Here is a 14,436-nt window from a genome sequence, read left to right as displayed (position 1 = left end):
TGGCATCCCAACCGCTTGCGTGCCTGTTTTCCCGCCACTCTCCCGAGGCTGCACACCATAAGTGTTTACCACGACGACCACAAGGCCATCATCCCCCAGTATCACAACCAAATGATGGCCACCAATCATGACTCACCGATCAAGACCCACCCATCATGACCCACCGATCAATAAATGTGTGTGTGCACGTGTGTTTGTTCCTTTCATCGTGACGATTGCCGCCGCTGCTGAAGACAATAGCATGTGTTTGTACTTTTAATCAAAATTCTGTGTAACCTCTGTGTCAGGTGCTAAACAGCTTCACTGGTCATCCACCTTCCCAGAGTCAAATAGCTAATTTTTTTTATTCGAATTGATGCAATGAGAAATAAAGCGTTCTCAAAACGATGCATTCTGAGATCGTCATCTGCTGTTTATAAAGCACCGTATGCTATGGCTTCGCTTAGCAGATTAGGCTTAGCGACACTTCAGCAGTGTTGATCTGCTTGTGTGGTTGACCCGGAAGACTCTTCATGAGTCAGTGGGGCACGCTGTTCCGGGAAGCTTGCGGTTAGTGTTTTCACTCTTTAAATAAAAAGTGCACTTTCGCCCATTTCGCAAGTGCCAGAAATAGTTACATGCTGTGCATTGCCACACGCACGCACCGCTGCAGTAAAGTGCATTTATTTACACCATCTAGACAAGATATGCGAAAAAGTTTGTCCGCTGTAGCCGACAATCAGTTATAGGCACCGGGCGGCCATCGTAAGGCGCCAGCGGTGCGCCACCGAACAGCGCCGCAAACGGCAGTGGCAGGAGCGTTGGCATGTAAAGCAGACAACAGCGCGAAGGCCCACAGGGCGCTTACAGTGATTTCGCACTATGGTTTTTAAGACCTGATCTGGAAAGCACATATTCATATGTTTGCTCCTGAGAAATGTTACCACTTGTGCGAGGCAGGTCACATTCATGACATCAGGTAGTAAATAAAGTAGAAAATGAGTGCAAGTTGCAATGCAAATGCACCGCGCAAACAGAGCTCACCGCGGCAAGCTATGTCGTGGAACCCCAGCAGTTATTTTACAGATCTCATTTTGATGTACTAGTTGAAATCACTGCGTATTCATTCATGTAAATAGGCGAAGCAGCAAACAAATTACGAACAGAAAAGGAAGACATACCTGTCCCTTTTTTGGTTCTTGTGCTGCTTTGCCGATGCACATGCATCGGTAGGATCCCGTTCTCTGTTTGTTACAATTATGTTTTCCTTCTTTGTGATGAGTCGCCAATCTTAACATCTTAGAAGCTAACCTAACCTTCAGTCTTGGTGAAATTTTCACAGCTTAGTGCGGCGAGAGCCGTCAGTGGCGGCCGTTGCACGTGCAAGGCCGTCGTTGATGGCAAGTGTGAACATGCCGCTGCGTTTACATTCGTTATCGTCGATGCACATGCAATGGATCAGGCACAACTAGAGTTGGGAAGTAAGCGGAAAGAAAATATACCCTAAAGAAAGACAAACTCTGCGTTCACCTTCAGTGCCCAAGCTCCAAAGCCATTGCACCTGTGGTGTCGAAAACATGCGATTCGCGTGGAACATGGAGCTCTTGCATAGGTACGGCTCCTTTATTAAAAATTTGGAGGACGCTTAAGCTTTGCCTTTAAGAGTGGAATGTGACAGCCCTCAAAGATCCCTGACTGCTTCCAACCCTTCCCGGCAACTGCAGCTTATGTAACATTAATGTCAACCAGGAAACACTGACTGAGAATGCTATACACGAAGACAAGCTTTCGGGTGGAGACGCAGCCGCTTGCGTGGGCCGATTCGGAAAGCAGTGCACAGCTGCGCCAAAAAAAATATTACATTATTTTTAGGTTTCTCTTGTCGTTTCGCAATTTTAAAATTTCAGTCAGAGAAGATTCAACATAAGAAGCACGCACTGTCGGTGTTTTGTTTCATGACATTTGTTTCATGGGCTGTCATTGTCAAAATTCAGAGAAATAACTTTGCCAAGAGTGTAAGACAAGGCATCAGGAACTTCAATGATAGAATGGTGTGACAATATAATGCGCATATACCGCATGTCACATAGCAAGGCGTGGTATATACACATACCTAAATATGTATGAGAATTTTCGCTGACGGTGACGCCGGCGCTGGACGCCGACACCGGATTTTCTTCGACACGGACTTGCTATCGCGTTAATATTAGAAGGCCTTCGGGAAAAGAAAGCAGCGTCGGAAATTTGCAGTGCTCAGCAAGTGAAACACGATACTCTGAGTGCACGGCTGCCATCCCTTTTTTTGCACTACGATTGAGCACTGGGTGATTGCTGTTGGACCAAATGCAGTCACAATGCACCACAAAAGCGCTTGCGTTCATCGTATTCCATGATACATGAGCTTGGTGTCTCCAGCACTCACGGACGGTGCAAAAGTCGCCAGTGGCCATGCGTTCCAAGAACCGTGTTTCAATTGTTGAGCACTGTACACATACAGGTTGCATGCAGAACGCGCATATCCCGGCTTTCCGTCGTTCCATCTGGTGAGGCCACGATGGCAGTTAACCGACTGAACTAAATGGCCTCACCAGGTTCCGTTATGTTCCAGTAGCTGTTTGTCCACCCAAAACCACAACATGTTTGTTCGAATTTGGTTTCACGTGGTATTGCCGCAACGCAAAACTAAAGAAACAAGGGAGCAGCACATTCAATGAAGGTAGCTGGCGGCAATGCCGTCTGCGCCTGGCCCGGCCGTCACATGCCATTACGTATGCGGTGCCGCCGCATGAAGCCACCACCGCTCCAAACTCACCTGCGCTCTGTGTCTATAGCCGGGTCCATTACAAATAAAATGTGTTCCATATTAATATAGGGCAGCAAAATTAAGTGAGAAGAAGGGTTTGTTATATCCAAAAGTATATTGCATGTGGATTTGTTGTAAAGGGCATGGACTGTATAAAAATTTTGGTGTAATGAAATTCGACTTTTTATGCTAAGTGCAAGGGGGGGGGGGGGTCACAAATCAAATGTTCTTTTTGTTGTTTTTAATTCCAGTATGTGACACATATACTATGCTTTGGTCACAAGCACAACAGTGCACTGAGACGGCTGATCACAAAAATTTGGCACTCCACTCATTTAGTGGTAGATAGGTTCCGATCTACTATGCCTTCCATGTAATAATTGTCTGAAACATTAAAAGTACAACATTTAATATTATGTCGAATTACATGGCATGTGTCTATATCTTTCATGCGTGATGCACTATTTTTTGGTCACGAATGAAACATTGAAAAAAAAAATTTACCCTCGAAGGATTGATCGCTGGTCACTTCCGAGCGCACCACAGCGCTCCGGCAATGCATAGGGTATTCTATTCAGATGATTGAAATCGAACGCTCAAAACACACTCGGCTGCTTCTTTCAGAGCGCTTGGAGGTGCTCTGACCTTCAATCTGGAAGTGCAAGCAAGATCTGGCAGAGTTCCAGTCATGCAGCTCCTGCAGCTTCTATTGCTGGTGAGGCGTTTGCCGCAGCGATACATGCAGCACTAGCAGGCAGATGCTTCAGCACCTGCGCACCTTTGTTTACGATGTAAGAAGTACTGACACGTTTCCTCTCCCAGCCTACAACTGCTCTGGCAAAGCGGTTGTACATTCTACTCAGGCATGCTTCCTCTGGCTCTAATTAAAAGCAGGCTCGGCATCCTTGCAATCCCAGCCAGAGCACAGGTAGGAACCAGCCGAATGTATCATAAGAAACATTGCCTTAGAGCATCAATGATGACTTGGGCATTTGTGTGAAACCATACACACTGTAAGCGAGATGCTTACCCTGGGTGGTAGAATGGGTTCAGGTTGTGCCTGCTTGGTGGTGACACCTTCCTCCCGCATCTTGATTGACTGGAGGATTGGGAAGATGGACTTGGCAAAATTCTGCACAGAGAAGAAAGGCCATTCTTATGGGAGTTTCATTGCCAAAAAAAAAGGCATGGTGGTGGTCACAAGAGATAAGAGAGTCAATGATTTAAATTGAACTGTATGAATTTACAAAACATAAGTTTAAGGCTATGCTCTGCATTCTGCACCTACTAATAGGTGGCTCCACATAAGTAGTACACAAAACAATTGTCCAATGTCAAGCCATAGAACAACTGCACAAACAAAACTCAAGAATAAGAGTTCCCAAATTTTTCGGCGTTGGACCACCCCACCTGCTCTCGCAAATTGTGAAGAAACTCAATGTCCTTGTGGTACAGATAACCATGCATTAAACGAACAGTACATATGGCTGGCCCTTCATGAAGTGCCCACTTAAATCGTTACAAATCATTCGTGTTGAAAACAACACACACCTCAGCGTAAAGGTTTGCAACCATATTCCTTTTTAGCAATGAGCCAATCAGTCAGTCAGTGAAAAATTAGGGCCACTTAGTTTAGAGAGACACTCAAGAAATGCTCGATTACACTAGATTAATGCCTTACATTTCTAGAATACCATCTAAACCCCTTTCACCAAAAGTAACTTGCATCCTGTGCTGGAATATTCAGTGTCGCTTATCCACAGATATTCCTGCACTATCTCTCCATGACATCACAGATGTTGGCAACATCTGGCCACCAATTAATTTATATAAAGGGAGAGGGAAAGGAGTTATCATTGCCCCCACAAATATACAAAAACTCAACATTGAAGGAACATTCTTGCAAACACATACACAAAAAAAATGCATACTAACATTGCAAAATTCATAACACAACATTGGCTTTATCAGAGCCGCATTTGAGCCCAAAATTCAAAAAGGAAAAAAAAAATGGCTTCCCTTTTCTACACTAACGGGCTTTCTTTTTCTTTCTTTAAACAAATGCACAGAAGGCTTCGAAAGAGTATGTTAAACCAAAAAAAAAGAAATGTCCTACAAGGATTACTAGAGAGAACTGCGGCGGGAGCTGCAAGTAAGGCAGTTCAGCCAGCAATGGCTACCACATAGATTTGCCTAGACTTTCTGCTTCTGATTTCAGACAGCTTTGTGATATTGCAAATTGGACATTTTTAACACTAAATACTACAATTCACAAGTATCATGCATGTGCGCAGAAACTTGTTGCCTTGATGGGTTTATGAAAACACAATTCTTCCAAAAACTCAAAAAGTTCCCTCTAATAATTTTTTGCAGGAAACTCTTCTCACCAAACTCGCTCAGTGCCCCTTTAAAACATGGCTAGTACTTCCGGCTTGTGTCTGTCATTATCCTCTGCACAGTTCGGGGACGCCAGCCGAGACAAACAACACCGACAAGTGGAATTTCAGCCACCCTGTCAAGCAGTCCGTCCAGTAATTCTGTGAAGCATGTGCCCTCTGCAGGAAGAGCCGTTTACAGAATTCTTGCAGGAGCCCCAAGACAAGTAGTGGCCATGACGGAGTAAGAGCCAAAACTGTTTAGTCCATACCTGCCAAGTTTGGAGAAATCAAATCCCGGAAATTTTCTGACCAGGGGGGGGGGGTTCGGTTAACCCTAGCCTCTGATGACTTTTTTTTTTTTTCATGTACTGACAGTGCTTCTGTGCATAGACAACTTCATTAGATTTTTATTTACAAATTTACAAATGACCACATGAATATCAAGGCCTCACTTTTGCAGGAATTTCTTTGATGTTTATTTTGCCTTAAAAACTTGTTAAAAATTTAACTCTGAGGTTTTACTTGCCACAACCACGATCTGATTATGAGGCATGGTGTAGTGGAGAACTCAGAATTAATTTTGACCGCCTGAGGTTCTTTAATGTGCACCCAATGCACAGTACACGGGCGTTTTTACATTTCACCCCCTTCGAAATGGGGCCGTCGTGTCCTTGCCCCACGACCTCGTGCTTAGCAGCACAACACCAAAGCCACTAAGAAACCACTGCGGGTGCTTAAAAATTTTTCAGAACATGTTTGATTGTAACGAATTCCATTTTTTTGACAGTTTGCAAGGAGGAAATTTCCTAGCGTTTCATCACACACGGAGGAGTGGAACTATGTTCTCGTTTTTTTCACGATGCTAAATTGCCACTTGCACTCTGCATTGCTCTGTATTATCAACAAAATACCCACCATCACTTCGGTTGAGTACTACTTTGAAAATACTTGAAGATACTTTCTGCGCTTGCACTCCTTGCTTTACACCATGACTGACAGTAGGCCTATGCAATGCTAATGTGGCTGACACCGAGGGGTACAATGGAGTCTAGTGTTACTATAGTCGGGTACAACTTTAGAAAAAAGGGGCGTCTACTTTTCCAAGGTGGATGCACACGAGCCTCCACCAATGGTCGTGCACTCTAGACTGACGTCACGAGCCGGACAGTCGGTGACCCCGCCAATGGAGATGGCCACCCGCGCTTCGAACTGGGCCAAGTCGCGTCAGTCGTGTGCGTCTGCCGCTTGTCAGAGTGAATTCCCAAACTGGTTGTGGTGGTTCACCATGCTGGAAATATTATTGTGAGCTTGTGCTGCACCATTCGCGCCGCATGCGTTTATTCTGAGCCATGATCCAGCAACAAAAGATTGCAGCAAGCCTTGCTGAACGCCATTATTGTTTTGAACGGAGCCTCCTTGCTGCCCCACGAAGTGGTGCTACTGCAAATCCCCACTCATCATCATCGTTTCTGCCTGGTTCGAGAGAGTGGCTCTACAGCAGTTCTGGTTTCAGCTTAGTAAGCCATGTCAAGACAATCCAGCAGCTGATTTGTTTCTTCGTGCACGACGCTGCGAGTAGGCCACATTTTTCGTTTGTGCGACTGGTGTCGGCATGGTGGTGCTTGCTTTGTGTGCTGTGTCGAGGTTCCGGTGATCCAACGCGGCATACAGAAACATCGCGTCAAGTGTCTAATGGCGCCGACAGTGCCCGCGCAGACTGCGCTGGGGAATGCCAGCAAGCAGATGCCGGGAGGCCTAGGATTTGCCGCCTTCTGATGTGCTCCCTACTGACGCCGAAAATGTTCTGCTGAGACCTGCGCAATGGCTGCATTGCGATTCTGGACACCGTCTCATTTGACAGTTTCATAGGTGCTGACACTGCTGTACTGACATGTGCAGAACTGGACGACGGCGAGATCATTCGTCAGGTTTCTGCTACACCGCCAGACGTTGACTCCGAGTCTGCTCCGATGACTCCGAGTACAAGCAGTGCTTTCAGCTGCCTATAGTGACCGTACGACCCTCTCCGAGATTCAGGCTTATCTGATTGCGCATAAACGGAACAGCGTGGAATGGTGCATTCACGATTTCTTCAAGCCTACTGCCAAGCCCGAATAAGTATGTGGAAATAAAGGACTTCTTTTTTTTTTTTTTTTTTTTCTTAATCTGCTTTTTCGGACACCTGTTTATTCGGACATTTCCGCAGTCCCCATGAGGTTCGAATAAACTGTCGGCGACTGTAATAGGCATTCGTACACCCCTACTATAAACACTTTAAAACAAATTCACCTTGCCTGGAGCCCTAAATACAACTGTGAATACTCCATGCCTCCACAATTTTCAATCATGTTCAGAAGTGACCACACATCGATATGAAGTGGTGTTCTGACATGTCCTAATGTTCTTGGTGCACATTCGCTTCTGATACCTCAAAAGAACACTGAGAATATGGGACCCAATGCCTTGCATGAAAACAAAAAAATCATAGAAGCAATAAGTCCTCTACTATACGTATACACAAGTTTCAGACTTCCTTGTTTGAACTAGAAAACATTTTAAAAATCCATTAGCAAAAAGAAAGAATAAAAAATGAAAAGAATTTCTCGGTAACTAAAGCTCTGTTCGCGATTATTTGACGCCTTAGGCGTTCTAGAGCATTGCTTTGCCACTTTAACTTAACTTCATAGTAAACTTTAGTGTCCCTTTAAGGACCGAATCTCCGGACGCCCGATTTTTCAGACATGCCCTGTAATTCGGATGCCTTCGCGGCATCCCCACGGTACCCCACAGAGTCAATATATAAGAACATCTGAAATTTTGGACGCAAAAACTATTTGCCGACCGATTTTCCAGACTTTTTGCCATGACCGCTGGTCCAAAATGGCATTGATCGAAGCCACCACCTACGCTGCCATTGTGATTATCTTGCCGCCTCGAACAGGCACCAGCCCAGCAAGGCTAGGCCTAGCTACTTTAAAATTCGCTACCAAGCTTCTTGCTGTTTGGTAGCGTGTTTTTCATTAAAATAACTCGCTGCTATTAGCAATGGTGCCAAGTCTGCCTTTGTAATTCTCGCCGATGGCTTCGAAGCTTGGAAAGCACGATACGTTGCATAATGCTGGTTCCCGAAAGTTAGCCTCGCCTCGATACAGCAGTTTTACGCGGTGAAGCATGTGCATAGTATTGCAGTGAAGGATACCAAGAGTGGGAAGGGGTAACTGTCAGGGCATACAGTATGTATTCCTTTACAGGGGAACAGCGCGAAAAGACGAAAGACAAGAAGGGGAACACACACAGCGCTGGTGTGTGTTCCACTTCTTGTTTTTCGTCTTTTCGTACTGTTCCCCTGTAGAGAATGTACCAACTAACCCAACCTGCCACAGTGTTGAAATGTATTCCTTAATTATACACGCTTGCACCTGCCGTCTCCAGTCACAGTACAAGCATCGATACGCCTAATAAGTGTACTGGCAGGCCTGCAGAGCTATTTTGGACGTGCCTGTGATGTTTTGAGCCCTTGGGGACAGTAAAAAGCATGCATTCATTTTTTCAAACTGCCCGATTTTTCTAACGTTTTCGGGGCTCCTAGGGAGTCTGAAAAATCTGATTTTGGCATCGCCCCTATGTGGAGTTTGTTAATTTGAATGTTCAAAAGCCACCTTCAACCCCAGTTTTCAAGGAATTCAAGGAGCACATTTATTTTCAAGGAGTTTTAAGGGCCCTTTAAACTCTCTAAATTCAAGGGTTTTAAAGGAGGTGTATGAACTCTGTTTTCTAACAGAGCTAGCATATCTTCTGTAGCTATTTCTCTTTTCACCGAAGGCTCCAATGTTTGTACAAGGTTCCTACACTGAAAACAATTTCAGTAGTAGATGTAAGGTGCACATTAAAGCACACCTTGGTCTGCCACATATTGCTAGATGCTGCAAAATTATGATGTGCTCATTATGAACAATTCAAATTGTTTCCTCGAACACAAGCTGGACTAGAGTAAAATCTCATCATGGGATGAAGTCATTGGGACAGGGAAATGACTGCTGTGAGCATCAGATCATTGGAGAGGCCCTAAAACAGTGATAGGTGAAATTTCTCACCACTTCTGCTTTCTGCATGTGCATGTGTGCATGCTCTCTAAGAAATTAATGATTCAGAACTTCGAACTGCATGTGCCTGCCATGACGTGTGCCTTCTACGTAAGAAAAGGCATATGTCAGGACAGACACTAGTGAGCAGGCGACATTCTACTATGATGCTTTCCTGTGTGTGTGTTTTTTTTTTGTCTGTCACTATCAATGGGGGGGCTCTAGTTACACGATAGCCCAATTCAAGCTGCATGCTGCGCAAATGTGTCCAGCATGTGCACCACTCCTCTTAAGAAGCCTCTTCTTTGTAAAAAAGTAAAATGTGTGTTTATCCACAGAAATCCAACATCAGGAGGTGCGCAGCCAAAATTAACTTTCGATACTGCAGATGGACCCTGTTAGCAGTGTGTAACACAATCGTATCCTCTATGAAATCTGTGAGCTAAAGCAGACCTCGCAGAAAGCTGCTGACAAGCTGGTCTCACCCCTTAGGCTACTAGTTGCCCCTTATTTCCCCAGATGACAACAAGCAAGTGAAGTTTTGCATGTCCACTTTCTGCTGCACCTTCTTCACCTTTTGCTATGACAATTATGGCACATCAAACATGATTGGAGGCGGTGACCCAAGTTAGGCTACCTCCTGCAGTATGGAAAGAGCTTGAAAAAACCTGCCTGACGAGCCATACCTTTGCAGCACTCTGGAGCACGGTGGCCCGCGTGCGCCACTGGCGCTCACGACTGAGGATGTCGCGTGTGACGTCCACATCGTATTCGAGGATGCCCTGCATGTCAGCCAGGCCAAGGTCATCGTCTCCTTTAATGGTGGCTCGCTTCTTTGCCAAGCGCTTGGCCTTGATGGCTGCAATTTTCTCCACGGACATGGCCTCGGACAGAGACCTGCAACATGCGACATGCAAAGAAAGCAATGCACCACCAAGCTGTCTGGCTGTCATCATTATGTGCCCAGGCATGTGAGGCCGCACAGCACACTTTTGCACAGCTATTAAGAGCACTTAGGTGATATTATTGGTGCTGAGCAACTGGTGTTTCTTGCAGGGCCATACACAGGCCAATACAGGGCCCTTCATCTTGAGACAGCAATGGTGCACGTTAGAGAGCAGCCCAAATGCTACCATGCCAACTGGTACACACCCAAAAACTTGGACCACTTGGCTTGATAAGTTTAAGGCTGTTCGGATGCCCTAATTTTTCTGTCAGCAATGCCACAAGTTCTATCACTTTGCAACTGCCTAAATCCTCCCTCCATCATTGAGCGGCCTCTGCCAAGTTAGTTGGACAGTTGCAGAGTCACTAGCAGCCACGCACTTCCTCACAAACAATAAGAAAGCACATGGCAACCATGGCCACCGCATACCAAGCTGACAAAAAAAAAAAAAAACTTCCTCTAGCTAGACAACACTATCTTTCAGCAATAGTTCGGTAGCGCTTTATACTGATAAGCAGCATGCTCATAGTGTTCCCAACAAAGATAGAGCTACCGAAACCCATGTCTCTGCTACCAATGTTCGCTTTGTTTTATTTCCTTTCATTGAAATAAGTGAATATAGTAACTGAATAATTTAAATATTTTCTTTCACTGAAATCCACCTTAGATTTCAAAGGACAGTACTGCTACCACAGTAAATCTGCACCATGGCCCCTTTGCAGCACCATGCCAGGTTGCAGACTGACCACGCCTAAAACCTATAATAGCTTCTTTAAAAAAAGAAAGACACATACTGTCTTCTAAACAAGTGACAATAGCAACATGTTTCAATCTTTTAATCATGCTCCAAGGGCAGTCAGAACTTGCATAGTAGGCGTGGCACCTGAAAGTGTTCAATAGAAATCACACCGCTATTAATGTGACTGCACTAGATTTTTCACTTGAATGACCACACTACAAACAACCATCTAAGCTAATACATATACAGGTTAGACCAAGGGGGCCTGTTATGTGCTATCAATGCAAGCACTGAAATGTGTCAATGAGGTCATATGACACAAAATGTTGATACTGACATACAGGCAGGGCGGAAAAAAGCCTGATCAGCTGCATTACTCACAGTCTACAACTACAAGACAATGGTGCTACCGTGTCTGGAATGTTTAAAAATGGCTAGCTGGACATACGCAAGTTTGAAGTTTGAAGTTTATTTTCTTTCCAAAAGGTTGGAGCACAGAGGGAAATGCCCCGCAAAGGCAGCTTGAAAACCACGCTGCCCCCTACGGTTACAAGACATGGCAGCGTGGAGCTGGCATGTGGTTTCTAGGAAAATACAGAGAATATATAAATTTGCTAAATACAAGATAAGCACAACATACTCCACAATCCAAGACTAAAAGGAATGATTACAAAATTTGAGAGTTTCACGCAGTCACATATTACAGAGCTAAACACAGGATAAAAAAATTGGCATATTAAAAGAAAAGCACTTGGTAATAAATGTGCACATGAACATACAAAAGCAGTAAGCTAAACTGATGTGCATTCATTAATGGCAGAAAAGTCAGTGTGATAGCCAGGCCAAGCCTATCCACCAGCAGCATTCTGCCCTCACCCTGTTCCAAGGTTTGTCTGGGTTAACTGGTGCATGGTCAGATATCTCCAAATTGTAATGAGTAAGAAGCACATAACACAGTACAACGCATATATGAAAGAAAATGGCGAGTCAAATTGTACAATTTCTTACATAAATGAGTTTTACTGTAATATTAGTCAGACTTTGACATTACAATAAACCACTGCCAACACTTAAAGGGGTTCTACATTTTGCCTGACTTTCTTGGGGGAGGGAACTTCTCATGACAGTTTCTCCATATTCAGGTAACTAAACTGAAATCTAATCAACAACAGACAATTGTGCACAAAAGTAGCATGTTAGGCTAATTGCTTCATAACAAGAAAGCAGCACTCAAGAACAGAATAGTCTACTCATTGCCACTGTCCTGTGGAAACAGGTGGGTTTGCCAGTCTGGTACATGTGTTAACAAAAATGGAAAAACAACAATACAGACAAAACTGCTATAATTAGTAAAGTAGCCCTCCGTTACTACCAGTGTAATTGCACACCTTCCACTGACAAATGTACAATGTTGCATAAGCATCCAGACAAGCTAACAAGGGCAATATACAGTTAAACCTCGACATAACAAAGTCGGCAAAATTGGAAATTTACTTTGTTATACAGTTGAACCAGATTATATCGAACCCGTTTACATCGAATTATCCTGTATATCGAACAATTTCTGAACACAGTATATTACAATGAGTATACATAGCAAAAATTACACTTACATCGAACAAAAATAGCAGTGACTCCTGATATATTGAACGTCAAGTCATGCAAAAGTGCCCCCATAAGTTGACTTTCCCTTGCGACAGTCACCCCTCACCCTACCGTGACCGCGCCGCATCGCGCGAGCCGTCGGCACCCACCCCTCCCCCCCCTCGGCAGCAAAAAATTATCCTGGCCTGCCCGCAGCGCTTGCTCAAGCAGCCAATCAGAGGCTCTCGTGCCCTTGTCGTGCAACATGGTGCAAGTCCGAGTTGCCTCGCTGCTTTTCTGGTTCACTGTGTTTGCGCTTTGTGGGCCGTGATGAAGTGTTGCCGTGATGAAGTGGCAGAATTTGCCTTTTGCCGTGAAGCTCGAAATCATAAAAACGAGTCGAACACGGTGAGAAGTCAGATCTCGCCGCAGCGTGAAAGATTCCGAGGAGCACTCTCAGCCCGATCTTTAAGAATAAGGGGGAGATTAGGGATAAAGCAGACAAACTCGTGACCCAGTGCCCGTGGTGCCGCACGCGTACGCACGGCCGTGTATAAGATGTCAAGGCAGCCGTGTACAAGTGGTTCATCCGAAATTGCTTCAGATGTGCCAGCTTCCGCGTGCCCGGTGATGACTGAAAATTCTGATGAGTGCAACGAAGCTGTTGTCGGCGTTGCAGTAGTTTGGAGCGAGCTGTCAGAATTTCCGGAAGCCGTTGATGAATCCCGTTGATGAATCAATGGTTGACGAGTTTGTGAGTGCAGATGATGGCGTCGCGACCATGGGAGAGCCCGAAAACGAAAACTACATCGCCGACAACAAACCGAGCACAAGTGAAAGTGGGCACAATCAGGAAAGCGACTATGATCCTTTGCCCACATTCTACGAGGTGATTGGTGCACTCGCACTAGTCCGGCACTTCTGCGCAAATGTGGAAGGTTGTGGCTTCAGCAGCTCCGACTCTTTAGACAATGTGGAGAAGTGCGGGCGTCGCAGGCAGCGAAATTACCCAAGCAGAAGAAAATACGGGACTATTTCATGCAAAACTAAGCTAGTTTCATCAATAAAGTGATTTTATAAATGGGATGTGCTTTTGTGACGTCCAATTCTTTAGCAGGCTTATATCGAATTATGCCCTATATCGAACTGATACGAATTTTTTTTAGAGTTCGATATAGCCGGGTTCGACTGTATCGAAATTTTGTTGTATTGAAATTTGACCTTTTATAAAAATACCTAAGTACAATCGCCAATAGATATTGTTTTACATGGAAAGGGCCAAAAGATTTTCTGAATAATCGGGCAATCGAAAAAAAAAACGAATTTGAATGAGAGAAAATTCATTTTGTTGAATTTGACAGTCAGCAACGAAAGATAAGGTTTCATGCCACGTCGAAAATATCTTCATATCAGCGATACGAATTAAGCAAAGCAGCTTTCGCGTCAATTCCACCCCCGCAGCGGATAGTGTTGCCTGCAGTGGGACGACAGTACCATGAAAAGCACCAGCAGTGGGGAGCAAATGCTTCGTCTGCCTCTCGCTTCAAAGCACACTGCAGACAAACTTTGGACAGCTGCTAGAAATATACAGTGCCAGGGATTTGATCAACGCGGATGAGACTGCCCTGCTCTACCAGATGCTGCCGCAAAAAACCTTGGCCCTCAAAGGTGAACGCTGCCAGGGCGGCAAGCAGAGCAAGGTCCTCGTGACCGCGTTGCTTAGTGCCAACATGGCTGGGTCGGAAAAGCTGCCGGCCCTTGTGGTCGGCAAAAGTGCGTCCCCACGATGCTTTAAAGGCGAACGAAAGCTCCAAGTGAGTTATGTGTAGGCTTGGATGACAAGAGAAATATTCGCACAATGGCTGCGGGAGTGGGACAAGCAGCTGGGCAAGCAGAACCGGAAGATATGCCTCGTACTGGACAAC

At 45.0% G+C, this 14,436-nt stretch overlaps 1 protein-coding gene across 1 annotated transcript in view; it reads right to left on the bottom strand.

Moving 5' to 3' along the window:
* hyx (cell division cycle 73 hyrax) overlaps window positions 1-14,436 on the bottom strand; it is an 85,161-nt gene that overhangs the window by 53,668 nt on the left and 17,057 nt on the right. The window contains exons 7-8 of the mRNA XM_050166515.3: window positions 9,929-10,139; window positions 3,813-3,914 (exon numbers count right to left, since the gene is read on the bottom strand). Of these exons, the coding sequence (XP_050022472.1) occupies window positions 3,813-3,914; window positions 9,929-10,139 (313 nt within the window). The remainder of the gene's footprint in view (window positions 1-3,812; window positions 3,915-9,928; window positions 10,140-14,436) is intronic.

Source organism: Dermacentor andersoni, chromosome 1, assembly GCF_023375885.2.
Source record: "Dermacentor andersoni chromosome 1, qqDerAnde1_hic_scaffold, whole genome shotgun sequence".
Taxonomy (NCBI): Eukaryota; Metazoa; Arthropoda; class Arachnida; order Ixodida; family Ixodidae; genus Dermacentor; species Dermacentor andersoni.
The sequence above is the reverse complement of the archived record's forward strand: the minus strand, read 5'-3'. Positions and strand labels throughout refer to the sequence as shown.